General features: G+C 47.3%; 1 protein-coding gene across 1 annotated transcript in view; it reads right to left on the bottom strand.

The window, feature by feature from the left end:
- Window positions 1–16,558, bottom strand: part of SETD9 (SET domain containing 9) — a 109,308-nt gene that overhangs the window by 29,912 nt on the left and 62,838 nt on the right. Inside the window, exon 4 of the mRNA XM_086960651.1 lies at window positions 5,364–5,479. Within this exon, the coding sequence (XP_086816777.1) occupies window positions 5,364–5,479 (116 nt within the window). The remainder of the gene's footprint in view (window positions 1–5,363; window positions 5,480–16,558) is intronic.

Here is a 16,558-nt window from a genome sequence, read left to right as displayed (position 1 = left end):
TTCACGTTTTATCCAAGACTATGCCACCAACATTCGCCCCATTTCCAAGTTGTTACAAGACAAAAGTGAATTTGTGTGGGATGAAGAGTGTAAATTAGCGTTTGAATGGATCAAGGCTAAATTGTGCACTGTCAGTGCCTTGAAACCTTTTGTACAGGATGTCCCTTGCACTTTGACTGTTGATGCCAGTAACTATGGGTTAGGCACCGTTTTGACACAAGATGTTGGTCAAAATGAACACACTGTAGGATTTGCATCCAGAGTACTTAGAGAGGCGGAAACGCATTACTCTGTGATTGAGAAGGAGCTCCTGGCATGTTGGTGGGGCATTGAAAAGTTCAAAAATTATCTGTGGGAGCGCAAATTCACTCTTCAAACAGACCATAAACCATTAGTGTCAATTCTTGGTAACACAAAAGGTCGAAGTGCTACTCCCCGCATTGCACGCCTTGCATCTAAGTTATTACAATACAATTTTGATGTTGTTCACATTGCTGGGGGAAAAATGTGAGAGCAGACGCTTTGTCACGCTTACCTCCCTCCTCAAACAAGACCATGCTAAGTAATGATGACTGTTGTTATGATGATAATGAAGACTGTATTATTGCCAGTGTTGAATTGTTACATGTATGTTCTGTGGGACAAGAAGGTTGGAGGGAAGCTCTAGAAAGTGATCAAGTTCTAAAAGAAGTGAAAAAGTATATTGTCCAAGGGTGGCCGAGAGAAAGGAATGTGGGTATGGACTTACAACCCCATGTGAAGGTGAGTGATGAACTCTCTATTGAAGATGGTCTAGTTTTCAGGATTGAGAAACTGGTACCCCCCGAAAACATTAGAGCCACACTTTTAACCAAGGCCCATGAAGGGCATCTTGGAGCCACACTCACTAAATGTAGAGTAAGAGAGTACTTCTGGTGGCCACAGATGGATAAAGATATTGATGCGATGGTGCAAGAATGCATGATTTGTTCTTCTAGTGACAAAAGTTTTCGCACAGCCAATCCACCGCTCACGCCCATACCTCTTCCAGGTGCTCCGTGGGAGAAACTTGGTATTGATGTGCTAGGACCCTTCCATAGTTTGCCTCATCAATGCAAATTTCCCATTGTGATGATGGATTATTACACGAAGTGGCCAGAAGCTAAATTTGTGTCCAAAGTTGACTCTAAAGAGATCATTGACTTCATGAAAGAAATTTTCATGAGAGAAGGGTTTCCCCTTTCCATCATATCCGACAATGGGGTGCAGTTTGTGTCCACTGAGGTGGAAGAGTTCCTTAAAGAGTCTGCCATCACTCACTACAGAAGTTCCCTTTACCACCCACAAACTAATGGCCTGGTGGAAAGACTCAACAGAGTTATTGGTGATTGTGTTAAATGGGCTATTGAACACAACAAAGCTGTTCCCCAGAGTGTGAGGGCTATGCTATGGTTCTACAGGACCACCCCACATTCGTCTACAGGAGTGTCTCCTTTTGAATTACTTAGGGGCAGGAAACCATGCACTGAATTTAGACCTGCATGGATGTCCAAATGGTTCCAATCCCATTCTTCTCCCCAAGAAATTGATGAACAAGTCAGAAGAAGGAATGAAAAAGTACAGTCAAAACAGAAAGAATACTTCGATGAAAGGAAACGGGTGAAAAGCAGAGTATTTGCTGTGGGGGACTGTATAAGGATAAAGAAAGAATGGTTTGTAAAAAAAGGTGAAGCTAAGTTTGGTGATATTGTTGTGGTTGACAAAGTCTGTGGTAGTGCTGTTCGTGTCAATGGACAGCACTGGTGGAATGTCAACAAGGTGGTAAAAGTTAAAAATGTTGAAAACAATCTGTTGAACTCTAATGATGCTATAAATGGTTCATGTGACAATTCCCCATGTGATTTCAGAGTACAGCCTTCCGCTTCTCAATCCTCTATGGTGAGAAGGAGCACCAGAGCCATCAGAGTTCCTATTAGATTCCGTCGTTGATTTTCTCACTCTCCTCTGAATTTTCCTGTTGTTTCTTTTCTTCTTCTATTTCTTCTTTTCTCTCTGTTTAGGGAAAGGAGATATGTAGTGAGCCAGCTTGCCTCGCGCTTACTGTGTGCACTGCGCGAGGCACTGGTCTCGTGCTGCCCGCTTACGTAGTGGGTTTTGACAGTTGGTGGCTGAGAGCCACGGCCATATTACCGACTTGTCTCTGCTGTGTGTCGTGCTCGCGGAAGCCTAAAATAAACTTTATTCTTAATTTACTATTTGTGCCTTGGAGGTATTACAATACTCTTCTGCGCAGAACCAGATTTACAACTGTGCCTCTACAGCAAATATCAGGCCTACCACTTGGTAATTTCTGTCTGCCACCAATTAATGCCAGCGGTCCAAAACTGCCTGTCAGACCACCCCACCCAGAGACACTCCTGTATTTTACTCTGCCATTTCCACCGGCAACCGTTTTGATAGACTAGCAGCCCCAGATGGAGTCGATTGACTTGGTGTTGATTCATCTTTGGCTTTTGCCTCTGGTAATGATGGAGCCAAAACAAATGGCTCCTAAATTCTCCTCCCTACAAATTCAGATGGCTCCCATTACATGTCAAGCTCCTCTATTCTTATGCCTTTAAACACCTTGGTTGGCTGTTCTGTTTCAAGCTTATGTTCTGAGTAACATTTCCAACAAACATCTTGCATCGTCTTATTTTGGAATGTGGACGGTTAACCTGCAAAGGCTAGTACTACAGACTGGGTGGGTTTTGTAACTAAATTCCAAAACTTATGTCTCCAAGAGACTGTTGACCCTATACGTATTAATGGCTACAAAACCTTCTGTGTACCTGCGGTGTCTATGAAAACTGGTAGAGCTAATGGATGGTCTGGGTGTATTCATTTCAAATTATTTGTCTTTCCAGAATGTATCTAGTGCAATGACCTCATTAGATTTTCAAATTGTTATCATTGAAGCCTAGTCCCTTTTCAATGTTGTGTTGGTTAATTTTGATAAGAATGCTCCCTTGAGTGAACTACTGACTGTCCTCGGCCTGCTTGACCGCGGTCGAGAGTCCATTTGAAAGGGTGGTACGAAGGTAGTTACCATACTTTGGGGAGGCGATTTCAAGGTTTATCAGTGTTCCTTGCTCTCAAATAAGATCTGTGGCCTAATGGACATCATGATTGTGATTTATCTCATTTCACTCATATTGGCTATGGTGATAAATTAATTGAAATGTTGTTTAAATATGATCTTGCCTTTTGTAACAAACTTTGTGTCACCTTTACTTCATTCAAGTGTACTCTTAATAGAAGAGGTGATAACATCGTTATGGACTAAATAATATCCTCTTACAGGCACTCTTTATTGGCATTCAACTTTACCACACACAGTATCTCCGAGTGATCACTAGCCACAAAGCGTAGCTCTTGATCTCAACCACTTGATTAGTCGAGCAAGGGCTGTTACACCAGGTCTAGTCGATAATCTAGACAATGGCCCACGAAATGGTCTTACACTACGTTGGTAACAGATCAACTCCAATATTTTTGGGAAAGATTGGTTTCCACATACAGAACAGCTTTTGAAACATGCCTGGATGATACAATGAGCCCCAACGATATTATCAAGGCCTTCCTTACTGTAACAAAGGGGTTAAATGAAGGTTTATCTGCTACCAGCAACAGACTACTTGGGATCTACAAGGATGGCTCGATTCCATCGGTACCAAGTCTCACAAACACCTTAAGGAAGCCCTTTATAATTCACCAAATTGTATTTAGGAATTGCAGGCACGGAGACACGAATATAGATTAGCTGTGACAAGAAGGAAAAAATATTTAAATGATGAAGCATGGGAGTCCCTCCTCGAAGCTAGCCTTATCAAAGATAGCACCGTTTTTTAGTGTGTGTTAAATAGTCCCTATGTGAGAGAAGAGAAGGTGAGAGGCCCAAGATTAGAGGCCACTGTTACAGAAACTGAGTGGGTGACTCATTTTTCAAAAAAGTATTCAAATCCCAACAAGATATTGGCAGAGATAACATCTCATGATTCAGAGGCTGCTATAGTAGAACCTCCCTGCGCATCTCTAGCGTCACATTCTCCTTTGAGGAGGTAAATATGGCCCTCACAGCTAGTAAGGGTGGGAAAGCACCAGGTCCCAATGGTACTGGTGCTAGGAGCAACTTGTAGCTCAGGCTTTTGGAGTACATGGTCAGAGTCACTAATTGTTCCAATCTATAAGAAGGGCGATCGCTCTTTACCAGCCTGTTATCGTCCGATTTCCTTATTTGACTCACTGGTGAAAGCTGTAGGCTGAATTATCTTGTATAGATTAGAGGAGCAAATAATGAGATTCTCTCAGCCCATTCCCCTAATCTGACCCGAGTACATGGCACATATGGCCATAGTATTCACCCTAGACAGAAAGTCCATATATGTTTACATTTTGCATTTCCTAAGTAAATGCATAAATGTATAGGTGTGAAGTGAGAGAAACCTTTTCAGTGCTCCAGGGTTAGTATATTTATGTTTGGCTAACCACACTCATGGATCAGGATCTGTAGCCACAATAAAGGACCGGTCTAATGAGTAAAATCTATGAGTTTCTAAAGCCCAGTTTCCGGCGAGGCTTTTGTTTTCTTAGGTAGCATACGGTTTCTCTCTAAGCACCAACTGTGTACTCATGTACAGAATAGGATAGTATACTCACTCATGGGATTCAGAGAGAACAGCTCCCCAGTCCCTTGTCTCAAGCATCTCTTTGTAGAATGAAAGGGATTTAAAAATTGGAATTTTATAGACTTGTAGATTTATGGATAGCGTGTTTGAGATCTTGGAAGTATCTTCTGCTTTGGGGCCGTATTTACCTTGATTAGAGTTTTTCTTTTGAAGCAAGTCCATTAGCGAGAGGACGAATCTTCTAGAATACCTCCAAACATCCTAAATAGGAGTAGATTTCTTTCTTGGTTGCAAGGGCATCGTAATATTGGTGTGCACCTTTCATAACAGGTAATAGGAAAGCAAAGCAATACCAGGTCAGGCACAACAATTACATAGTTCAAAAACTGGTTAAGCACATACAATGCACTCAAACAAAAATTATGAAATGAAAGTGTAGGAGAATTTTTTGCCTGTATCTTTTCCACCCATGGACAATAGTTGTAAATGCATTATATTTATATTTGAATTTTTATATCATTTTTAGTCACTGGTGGAGGAAACATAATAAATGTCTGAAATATTTTGCAAAAGGTAACGATTTACGAAATAGGCATTTAGGCTGATATTTTAATTCATTTTTACATGGAGCGTTCCAATTCATTTGTATAACATTTTGCTAAAGATCTGGACTTTCGCTCCAAATATTTTTCTGCTAATAAAATGTAAACAACTTACCGTTCGAACAGTTGTTGACATATTGCCCCACAGCGAGGGGATTCTGGTGAAATGGAGTAAGCCAAGAGATATCGCTTAGTTTAAAAGGACCAAGTTGGTCTCTTCTACTGCATGATCTGAAAGACATTATGAAAAAAAGTAACTATTTGGTGAATTCAAACATCTAAAAAGTTTTAAAGCTAGGCTCTTCACTGAGTTACACTGATGCTATTAAGTGGGAACTTATTCCACTAATCAAAGAAAAAAAGAGAGTCTGGTCTGTGAAAAAATCATCGCGAGCTGGAGATGAAGATACCTGAACGCCGAAGCACTGCGAGGTCTAACTAATGACAATGTAGCACTAAGCAAATCTCTAATAGTATTTACAGTGCATACCGACCACTTGATTGAAAGACTGATGCACAACATAGTAAATAGCACAGCTTCAACACCAGACACTGTTCATGTCTGCTGGTTATGTAGGGGTCACTTGTCAACCCCTATTGGCTGCTCAGTCCCAGAATAGACACAGAGACCATGAAATAGACGAGGGGATAAAGTGGTAGTCTTCAAACGTTTTTTACATAGAGACCCTCACATAAAATATTTTGACCACTCCCTCCAAAATTCCATATTTTTGATAGTCATGCTACTCAAAAATGTTAAAGATCAAGGTCGTGCAATGTGGTGGGCTCGGGGGCATATTACTCCAAGAAATGTAGGCAGAACTAATTTTGAAAGGAACATTTTAATGGACCACAAGAAATGTGTGGAAGGTAAAACACTACAGGCCAGTCCAACATTTCGAGTTAGATTGGAAGAAGGCATTCTGTTAGAGTTATGCATAAGTCAGGAAAACGATAATTCCGGACAGTATGACGAATTAATTTGTCCTATCCTTGAAATGTAACCAATCCTAAATGTTCTCTTCCTCAGTATGTAAGATTTAAAATAAAGCGCAATTAAACAAAATTAAATGGGGTCGAGTACACCATTAAAAAAAAGTATGGTAAACAATCATTAGAGTAGGTTGAAATAAATGTTTTTATTTTTTTATATAAAAAGGTATTACAATGAAGCATATCCTCCCCAGAGAAATAGTCAGGCCCAGTCAACAATTTAAAGTCTCAGCAGCGGAAGTCCCGCATCTCTAGAAATATCCGCCACTTTTAGCAGATGTCTTGCATGTGCCAAACTTTAAAACAAGCCCTTAGAATCTATTGATCACCTCTAAGCTCTTCTTGGTTTAAATTCCCCAAGAATGCTCTTCAATTAAGTTTATTTCAGGTATTGTAATCAAACGCCAATTTCTGAAAGTAGAGTGCATGTCAAGTCAAGCAGGACCTATTGTAATGAAAGCACTCTGCCACTTAAAGTGGAAGGGGCATGAATGTAGCATTTGACTGCAGGACTGGGCGACGGTTCTCTACTGCTGTGCCACGTGGCACCCACACTCCGTGAAGGTACCATGTTATTGCTACTGAACGCGTGCGTTAAATTAAAGCAAAAGGATCATGCGTTTTCATAAATGAGGTTCTTCAGTTTTAAAAGAAACATTCACCAGAGAGTGGGGTATGGGTTCGCCAGCATCAGTAACCACTGTTATTGCCTGGGATGGGATTACTTTGGAAAATGGAGACTCCACAAAAGAGCACCATGGCTTCCACAGGTCAGCAACGAGGTCTCCAAGGTTGAATTATCTGAAGTCACGCAAAAGCATCTTTGCTTCACATGCCCCTAGGAAATGACAATAATATGCTTTAGAAATATTGGTGCTCTAAACATAGGCTCTGCATTCTTTTCAGATTACGATGGTCTTCATAACCATCCTTACAGTGGCCTTGGGCCATATGGTTGATCTGGCAAATAAGGCATTGCACAATAAATAACTGGTGCTTGTTTTTCACTTGGAACAGGATTAGAGCTCAGTCTGACCCAATATTCCACATTAATAGTTCAATAGCAGAGTACTAACTAGGACAGTGGACTCAAACTGGCAAAGAGGAGAAGATTGTATGGAGCCCTCCAGCACTGTGTCTATGATAACAGCCCCTACAAAAAGCAAGAATTGGCAATCCTAAGACATTTGGCTTGAATGTATCAGTTATAAGTCAGACCGATTACCTAGTCCTAAAATGCCGGAAGCTGCATTTGCAGAGGAACGTTTCCTTTGCCTACCCTACCCATTCATCTGTTTTGCAGTAAATTGAACAAATGTATTTTGCAGAGAAACAAAAAACACAAAAGGATTGTTTTTGTATATTATGGATGAAATTAGATTAAGAAATGAAAGTGACGAAGCGTGATGATTGAAGGTACGTACCTTTTAGATGTGGAATAGTCCCTCATGCATAGCAATGGAACCCATGCCCAGGAGGCAGTATCATGCAACAAACAGCATCAATAGAGCGTTTTTAGAGTCCTACGGGTGATCCAAGATGTGATTGATACTACCTCAAACAAATGGCTGAACCAAACAAGTCAAAGATTGATGTATACAGGAACAACAGGTTAGCAAAGACAGGTATTCTGTCACGTTAGACATTATAACATGCATGACATACTCTGCCACCTTAACTTCTGCTTTTGTAAGTAATTTACTTGTTTTCATTAAGAAACAATTCTCTGTTGCATTGAAAATTTGTTAGAAGAGTAAAGTACGTCATATTATTAATATTATATTATTATTATGTTTCTTATATAGCGCCTGAATCGACCCCCGAAGGGGTATCTCCGCGCTTGCCTTGGGAACCCGTCCTGGCTTTTCCCTGTGAGATAGCCCCTACAGGGCATCCCCAAGGTGAAAGCCAGGCATCCCGCCGCGGGGGGGGGGGGGGGCGTTGTGGAGATTAAGCAAGCTTAATGCCCAGAGTTGCAGAGTGTGAACCCATGATTAGGTCAGGCACCGAAGCGAGAATTATCGAGTCCATGGACATTTGAGCTCAAGACCCTGCCGCGTCGGGAATTGAACCCTGGTCCCGGGTCTGACCTCTGCTTCAGGGTCTGCCTGCTCTAACCAGTGAGCCACACTTCTCCACAGGACGAATATAATATAATTGTATTACTGTTAGTTTGTCTTGTACATTTTCCAGGCATCCTTATATATTTGCACCTCTTTCACTGCCTTCACTGGTGTGCAAGTCCTCTTCCATCACATCTTCACACTGTTCATATTTTGATTCTCTCTTCCGGTCTCCTGCTTTTTTTCACATTTTCTGGCGATCAACCCATCCTTCATATATCACTCTTTTTGCCAACCATACATCAGTCCAGATTTCCTCGTGACACTTCAAGCTACGGAGTAGTCCGACTTCCTACAGTCTTCTCACATCTCTCTTGGCCACCATCAACCCATTACCATAAAACAGTTTAGGCATCTGTCATCTGACCACGATCCCTACAATATGGGCCTAAAACAATCGTCTTCAAACTTTTTAATGCCACGTCCTGTGCAGAAAAAACAAACAAAAAAAAAACAGCCCCAAAAATGATTGGGCCCTCTAGAACGAAAAGCATATTTCTCACTATTATTCTACAGAACTGGGAGCTGTTAACAGATTTTACAAGTCAATCATTAACCCTTTTACAAATGCAATAAAAAATTAGCAAGATTCTATTGACAGCAAGGTCGTCCTTAAAGTGTATAAGTATCCATAGTGTGATCCTTGATCAGAAAAACACTTTTGTGCTAGCTGGGAGCAGGCATCAAAGACATTACTATATGCCCTCACATGCACTTCTTGGCCACAGCCTGCAGCCCCACCACGGGCTTAATTATGGCCCACCAGAGAGGGCCACCCCATAGCTTGAAGATCTCTGTCCTACCAAACTGGAGGAGGCATCGCCATCGTCCATAAGAACACCATCACGACCGACTCCGACGACACTCTCGCCGCCGCCGAGCACCTACACTTCCAGATACACACCGACCCCAAGACCACCCTCAGAGGCACTCTCATCTACAGAACCCCGGGACCTCGCGCACAATTCAGCGAAGCCATCGCCGACTTCATCAGTCAGCACGCCCTCACCTCCACAGACTTCATCCTCCTAGGAGACCTCAACTTCCACCTGGAGAACAACAAGGACTGCAACACCACCGCCCTACTGGAGAACCTCGCCAACCTCGGACTCAAGCAACTGGTGAACACCCCCCACCCACTACGCCGGCCACACGCTCGACCCCATCTTCTCCTCCAGCAAGCACATCTCCTTCAGCCACTCAACCGGACTACACTGGACAGACCACAGCTGCGTCCACTTCATCTTCAGGAGAACCACGACCCACCACCACCACCCGCAACAGGTTCCCCGCAGAAGTTGGAGCAAGATCACCACCGACCAGCTCACCACCGCCCTCAGCCAGAACCCGCTCACCAACAAGACGGACCCCAACGAAGCAGCCCGCAACCTCACACAGTGGCTCACCAACTGCGCTGATGACCTCGCACCACTGAAGACCCCTCCCAGCAGAGACGGCAGCAAGAAAGCCTCTTGGTTCACCGACGAACTTAAGAACTCCAAGAAGAACTGCCGCACCCTCGAGAAAACCTGGCGCATCAACCATACCACATACAACATGACTGCCCTCAAGCACGCCACCCGCAAACACCACCAGCTGATCCGCACCACCAAGAAGACAGCATTCAAAGAACGACTGGACAACAATGCCCACAACAGCAAGGAACTCTTCAGCATCGTCAAAGAGCCCTCCAACTCCAGCGCCGGAAACAACGACATCACTCCCTCACAAGACCTCTGCTAATCACTCGCCTCGTTCTTCCACCGCAAGATCGCCGAAATACACAACAGCTTCGGCGCACCAACCACGCACCCAACCACCGAACCAACGCCCCCCACCACCACGCTCTGCGCCTGGACCCCGGTCAGCACCGAAGACACCACCCGCACGATGAACACCATCCACTCCGGATCCCCAACCGACCCCTGCCCCCACCACGTCTTCAACAAGGCTGACTCCATCATCGCACCCCAACTCCGGGACATCATCAACGCCTCCTTCGACATCGCCACCTTTCCGGAAAGCTGGAAGCACGCCGAGCTCAGCGCCCTCCTGAAGAAACCAGCTGCGGACCCCACCGACCTCAAGAACTTCCGCCCCATCTCGCTCCTCCCTTTTCCTGCCAAAGTCATCGAGAAGACCGTCAACAGACAGCTTGCCGCCTTCCCCGAGACAAACGGATCCCTCGACCACTCGCAGTCCGGCTTCCGAGCCAACCACAGCACCGAGACCGCCATCATCGCAGCTTCGGACGACATAAAATCCCTGCTCGACAACGGGGAAACAGCGGCCCTCATCCTCCTGGACCTCTCCGCAGCGTTCGACACTGTCTGCCACCGCACCCTAGTGCAGCGCCTCAGCAACATCGGAATCCAAAAGAAGGCACTGGAGTGGATCATCTTGTTCCTCGCCTGAAGAACCCAGAGAGTCCGCCTTCCCCCGTTCACATCCGAGGCCACCGAAGTCATCTGCGGCGTACCACAGGAATCATCGCTCAGCCACACCCTCTTCAACGTCTACATGAGCCCCCTCGCAGCCATCGCATTCCAACACAACCTCAACATCATCTCCTACGCCGACGACACCCAGCTGATCCTCTCCCTCACCAACGACCCAGCCACCGCCAGAACCAGCCTACACGAAGTGATGAAAGACGTCGCCGAGTGGATGAAGAACAGCGGCCTGAAACTGAACTCAGACAAGACGGAAGTCCTCATCCTGGGATCATCGCCCTCAGCCTGGGACGACTCCTGGTGACCCCCTGCCCTGGGCACCACTCCCAAGCCAACGGACCACGCTCGTAACCTGGGCTTCATCCTGGACTCCTCCCTCTCGATGACCAGACAAGTCAATGCCGTCTCATCATCGTGCTTCAACACCCTGCGCATGCTCTGAAAGATCTTCCGATGGATCCCCACCAAAACCAGGAAGACAGTCACTCAGGCACTCGCCACCAGCCGACTGGACTACGGAAACACCCTCCACGCCGGAACCACAGCCAAACTTCAGAAAAGACTCCAACGCATCCAGAACGCCTCCGCATGACGCGTCCTGGACATCCCCCGACACAGCCACATCTCCGGCCACCTGAGAGACCTACACTGGCTCCTCGTCAGCAAGAGGATCACGTTCAGACTCCTCACCCACGCACACAAGGCTCTCCACGACCTGGGCCCCAAGTACCACAACAACCGCCTGACCTTCTACACGCCCGCCCGCCAGCTACGGTCGACCAGCCACGCCCTCGCCGCCGTTCCACGCATCCGCATAGCCACCGCCGGAGTAAGATCCTTCTCCTACCTGGCAGCCAAGACATGGAACTCCCTTCCCATCCACCTTCGGCTAACCCAGGACCACCTCTCCTTCAGGAAGCATCTCAAGACCTGGCTCTTCAAGCAGTAGCAGACCCCCCCACGCCCCCCCCCCCACGACCCTTCCGGGTGAGTAGCGCGCTATACAAATGTCATGATTGATTGATTGATTGATAGATAGTGTCCATTTCTGAACTACCTTCTCTCGCCGTATTCAACTGTTCACCTATTCAATTTCCCCTTTCCACAAGTCATATACCATTTGTTCACATCCTCTTGTGCATACCGTATCACCATTCTTACCAAATCTCACCATATATGAATATATAGTCAAAATATAGCCCAATCTCAAGAACGTACCATGTGCCCTCAAGTGGCGGGAGTACTGGCTAACATCTCCATGTACACTGCTCCATACGTCAGATAGCCCCAGTGCGGATGCAAAGTCTTCCTAGTTGGATTTCCATGTCCCCTATTCCTTTCATGCTCACCAGTCTGTCATATGTATTAACCATCACTTTACTGAAATCTCCTCCCACAAACAGCACAGCCATCTGCAAGTTTAGTTGCATCTTAAACCATGTCTCCAAAGATTCATCTGTAGCGCTGGGGGTAAATATATTGATAGCAGCCACTGCAGCAAGCACACTTTAGTGTCCACCCAGCAGTTCTGCAGAATAAAGTGGATTGGATTTCTAAGACAAATTGTCACTCTCCTGGAGCCTGAGGCATAGCCGGCATGAACTAGGAAGGGCTATTTCTACCACTCTAGAACGTTAGCGTTAGTACCAACCAGACGCCTTTCTTGCAGAAGTGCAAGGTGTGGGCAATATTGAACCAACGCCTTAGAGGTCACTCTCCTTTTGATTTTACATCCTAATCAATTAGCATTCCCAGTGAATATTCATCTCAAATGTTCTTATCTACTGCCAAATAGTTCCTCATTCCCATGGGTCCAACAGATAACCTCCTTGCAGCCCCTTAATGTTTCTGTATCTCAAACCAAACTGCAAAACACAACTCCCTTCGCACCACCCCCAACAGCCACAGGTGACAGGCCTGCGATAACCTGCCCAACATGCACAAGGGGCCCGTCTCCCCAACACACATGTCATTACTTTATGCTAATGCTATATCTTGTAGAGTGCTGAGGGAGCATTCTATTATTAACATTTATAATAATGTGCTGAATTAACGTGTAGGTTTTGAATGGAAAAGAAAATGCATTTAAATGCAAAAATTGTAGCAGTTAACCGTATTTACTCGTACAAGGCCTCAAATAACTGATGCAACGTTTCCTGACACGCTGACATGCCTACAATATGACTATTGTGCATAAAATGACTGTAACCTTTACATGAACAACATTTTTATAATAAATAAAAGTTGCTTAAAGGTTGTGCAAATGTTTCATCTTACACAATGATCGCTGCTAATAAATATATAATAATAATAATAGATAAGCGTCATGAAAGCGGCTATGAGGAGCCATTGTGTTTCCAGTGAAAAGACGAGGAATGATCCAGTTTTATTTATTTATTTGGGATTTGTAATGCGCATGGCTGCCTCAGCAACGAGGCGTCCCAGCGCAGCCAGAAACCAGAGGCAAGAGTGTGAGAGACCAACCTAGTGATTAAACATCAGACATAGGGAACAGCCAGGTCTTTATGGTCTTACGGAACGCCAGAAGGTTTGCAATAACTCTACTATGAGCCGGGAGCGAGTTCCAAAGTTTTGCCGCCAGAAAGCGAAAAGAGCGTCCCCAGGCCCTCGCTCTCCAGACTCAAGGTGCACAAACAAGCGCAAGGTCGGCAGATCTCAGCGAACTCCCAGGCACATAGGGCATCAACAAACGAGATAGCCCTGATGGAGCTTGGTGCATCAAAATCTTGTGTGAAATGCACAGCACCTTAAACTGAATGCGCTTTTTGACGGGCAGCCAGTGAAGTTTGAGGAGCACATGCGCCACCAAGCATGATCTATGTAGTGCCACCAAAAGGCGCACCGCCACATTCTGGACCCTCTGCAGGCGCTTAATGTTCCCATAAGAGCATTGAAAAATGATTGGCTGACTAAAGAAGGAATAACACCACTAGCTGCAACAATGATAACATGTTTAGTCTATAATAGGGAGTGTTCCTAGACCAGACACAGTATTTTAGAGACATTTTTTCCCCAGACTCATCTCTGGAAACTTGATTCATTTATTTTCCCAAATCCACATGGGAAGCTCAGCTTTGATTCTATGTCAGGACCGGAGGCTTCAGATTATGCTATATCTTCCTTCGCTTTATTAACATAAAGAAACCACAGCAGCTCAGGAAAAGATATAATAAGAACACAAGATGCTTTAAACATAAAGCATTGACGTAATGTTCAACAAAAAATCAACAACAACTCCCAAGAGTCTCTTTGCTTATAATAATAGTCCACAGTCCTTTGTCTCTGTCCATCGTCCCTATATAACCGGACTTCCCATCATCCTCCTCCTCTTTCTTCGCTGCTCCCGCAGCCAGATAAGTGCTTTTCTATTTTGTCTTCTTTATTGTGATTGATTGTCTTGCGGTCTTTGGGGACTCCTTGTATGGTTTATTCCCTTTCAGAGTCCCTGGTTGCGGGAACGTTCTATCGTTCCTACGCGACTTTATTCCCACTCGTGTGCGGTGTGTACATAGACCGCAAGGGGGCGGCCTGTCGCCTCGCCGACCCTCCGGCGTGCCTCCGCAGTACGAGGAGCCGCGCCGTGGGGTCTGCTTGCGCAGGGACCGACCCTCGCGTACCCCTCTGACACCTGGTGATCCGGGTCTGTACTTTCACAATTTTGACGCCCTCTGGGGTCTATATAGCGGTTTTGACCGCGTGAATCGCCTTCGGGCGAGAGCTGTGCACCTCTTTAACAGTGTGTGGCCTAGCGCGCTTGAGGGGTACGTAGACCCGGTCCCGGCGAGGAGGGTCTGCGCGCTTGGGGGTTGGTGCAGCCCACCTGCCACGTCAGCTGGCCCAAAACGTGATCGCAGCCGCTGGGCCTGCCCACATTCGAGAACTTTCTCGGTTGCCGCCCTCTGGGTGCCCCGCATTTGCCCCTTGGTTCCGAGATGGAAGGGGAGTACGAGGAGGAGGCCTGCCCCTATCTGCAGGATGATGAGTTTTACCAAGCGGTGGACAACTCCATCTATCGTTGTGTGACGGAGGTGGTAGGGCCCATGGAGGACCGCCTTTCGGCCCGCATCATGGAGGAGTGTGCGAAGCTGGCAGCGGCGCAGGTGCCGCCGTCCCCCGAACTCCCGGGGACATCCGGCGGGTTGCCGCCCGCTCCGAAGAGACCCCGGGGTGAAGGGCCTTCATCGGAGGCCCAAGGCGTGGATAGGGGCGCTTTCGAGCGTCTTCGTGACGCCTTCCTGGCCAAGGCGACGGCGGTGCCTCCGACGCCCTTGGTGGAACCTGGCACTTCAGGCGGCCTGTCAACGGCGCCCGCCTCCCCGATCTACGACTCTCCGGACACGGATGACGACGGGGAGTCGACCCGCTCTTGGCTCCCGGTGCCTTCAGGGAAGGAGATGCCCCGAGATGAGTCGGGCATGCTGGACCCGGACGAGATCGTCCACCCCCGATCCGCGGCCTGGGCCCCGGGGGAGACGGCGGCGAAGTTTGTCGCGGGCAGGTTGCGCAAGCCCCTGGAGAAGGAGGCGAGGGGTTGCCTGCGCGGGGAATGCCCTCGGCCTACTTTGGAGGGGAAAGTGGCCATGACACCAGAATTGGACCCCAAGATGGCCACCTTCCTGGCGAAATTCATGAAGGACCCCAGGAAGGGGATCGACCGGTCCTGGCGGGCCTGCCAGGACAAACTGTTGGATGCGGTCGGGCCCGCCACGAAGATCCTCGATATGGCGGAGGAGGCTCGAGCGAATGGCACCGCCATTTCACCGGAGGTGCTCTCCAACTGGGCCCAGAGGGTGATCGTATTCTTGGGCAACGCCAACTGTGCTCTGTCCACGGAGCGGCGGCGATCGCTCCTTATCAAGCTGGACCCGAAGCTGGGGGACCTGGCCTCGTCGGAGGCAGGTGCCGTGGCCCAGGGTGGCCTCTTCGGTGAGCCTTTTATCCGCGAGCTTGGAAAGTTCGTGAACACGTTCACGTCGCTGGACAAGGCCCAGTCCAGCATCAAGAGGGTGTTCCACCAGCGTTTTTCTGGAGGGGCCGGTCGCGGCAGGGGCCGCGCGATCGGCCGTGGTCAGCAGACCAACAACCGTGGACAAGGCTCCGGAAGAGGTCAGTACCAGACCTCGGCCAACTACACCAACTTCTACCCCACCAGGGGACAACGCTATGGTGGCAGAGGGTTCAAGAAGAACTCCGGACAAGGAAATGCCCCCGGTAAGTGTACTTTGCTTAGATCAAGTGCCGATTGGGGGGCGGCTGGCAAGCTTTTACGGGGAGTGGGAATTGCTCACTGCCGATGCTTGGGTTTTGCAAACTGTGAGAGGTTTCCATATAGAGTTTCACGACCAACCAACTCAGGTGAGGCCCCCGCGCCCGATGGTTTTCTCAGAATCCGACGCGCGATTGATAGACGGGGAGGTCTCCGACTTGCTGCGCAAGGGGGCCATCCGTCTATCAACGCGCCACCCACATGGGTTCCTCAGCAACGTCTTCCTGGTAGACAAGACGGATGGGGGCAAGAGGCCTGTGATCAATCTCAAGGAATTCAATGGGTGGTTGGTCTACCGTCACTTCAAGATGGAGGGGATCCACCTCCTTCGGGACGTGCTCCTCCCTCGGGATTGGATGGTGCGACTGGATCTCAAGGATGCCTACTTGGTCGTTCCCATCCACCCCCCTCATCATCGTTTCCTACAATTCCTGTGGGACGGCAAGGTGTTCGA

This window comes from Lissotriton vulgaris, chromosome 3_1 (assembly GCF_964263255.1).
Source record: "Lissotriton vulgaris chromosome 3_1, aLisVul1.2, whole genome shotgun sequence".
Classification (NCBI taxonomy): Eukaryota; Metazoa; Chordata; class Amphibia; order Caudata; family Salamandridae; genus Lissotriton; species Lissotriton vulgaris.
Note: the sequence above shows the minus strand (reverse complement) of the source record. Positions and strands in the feature narration are given on the sequence as shown.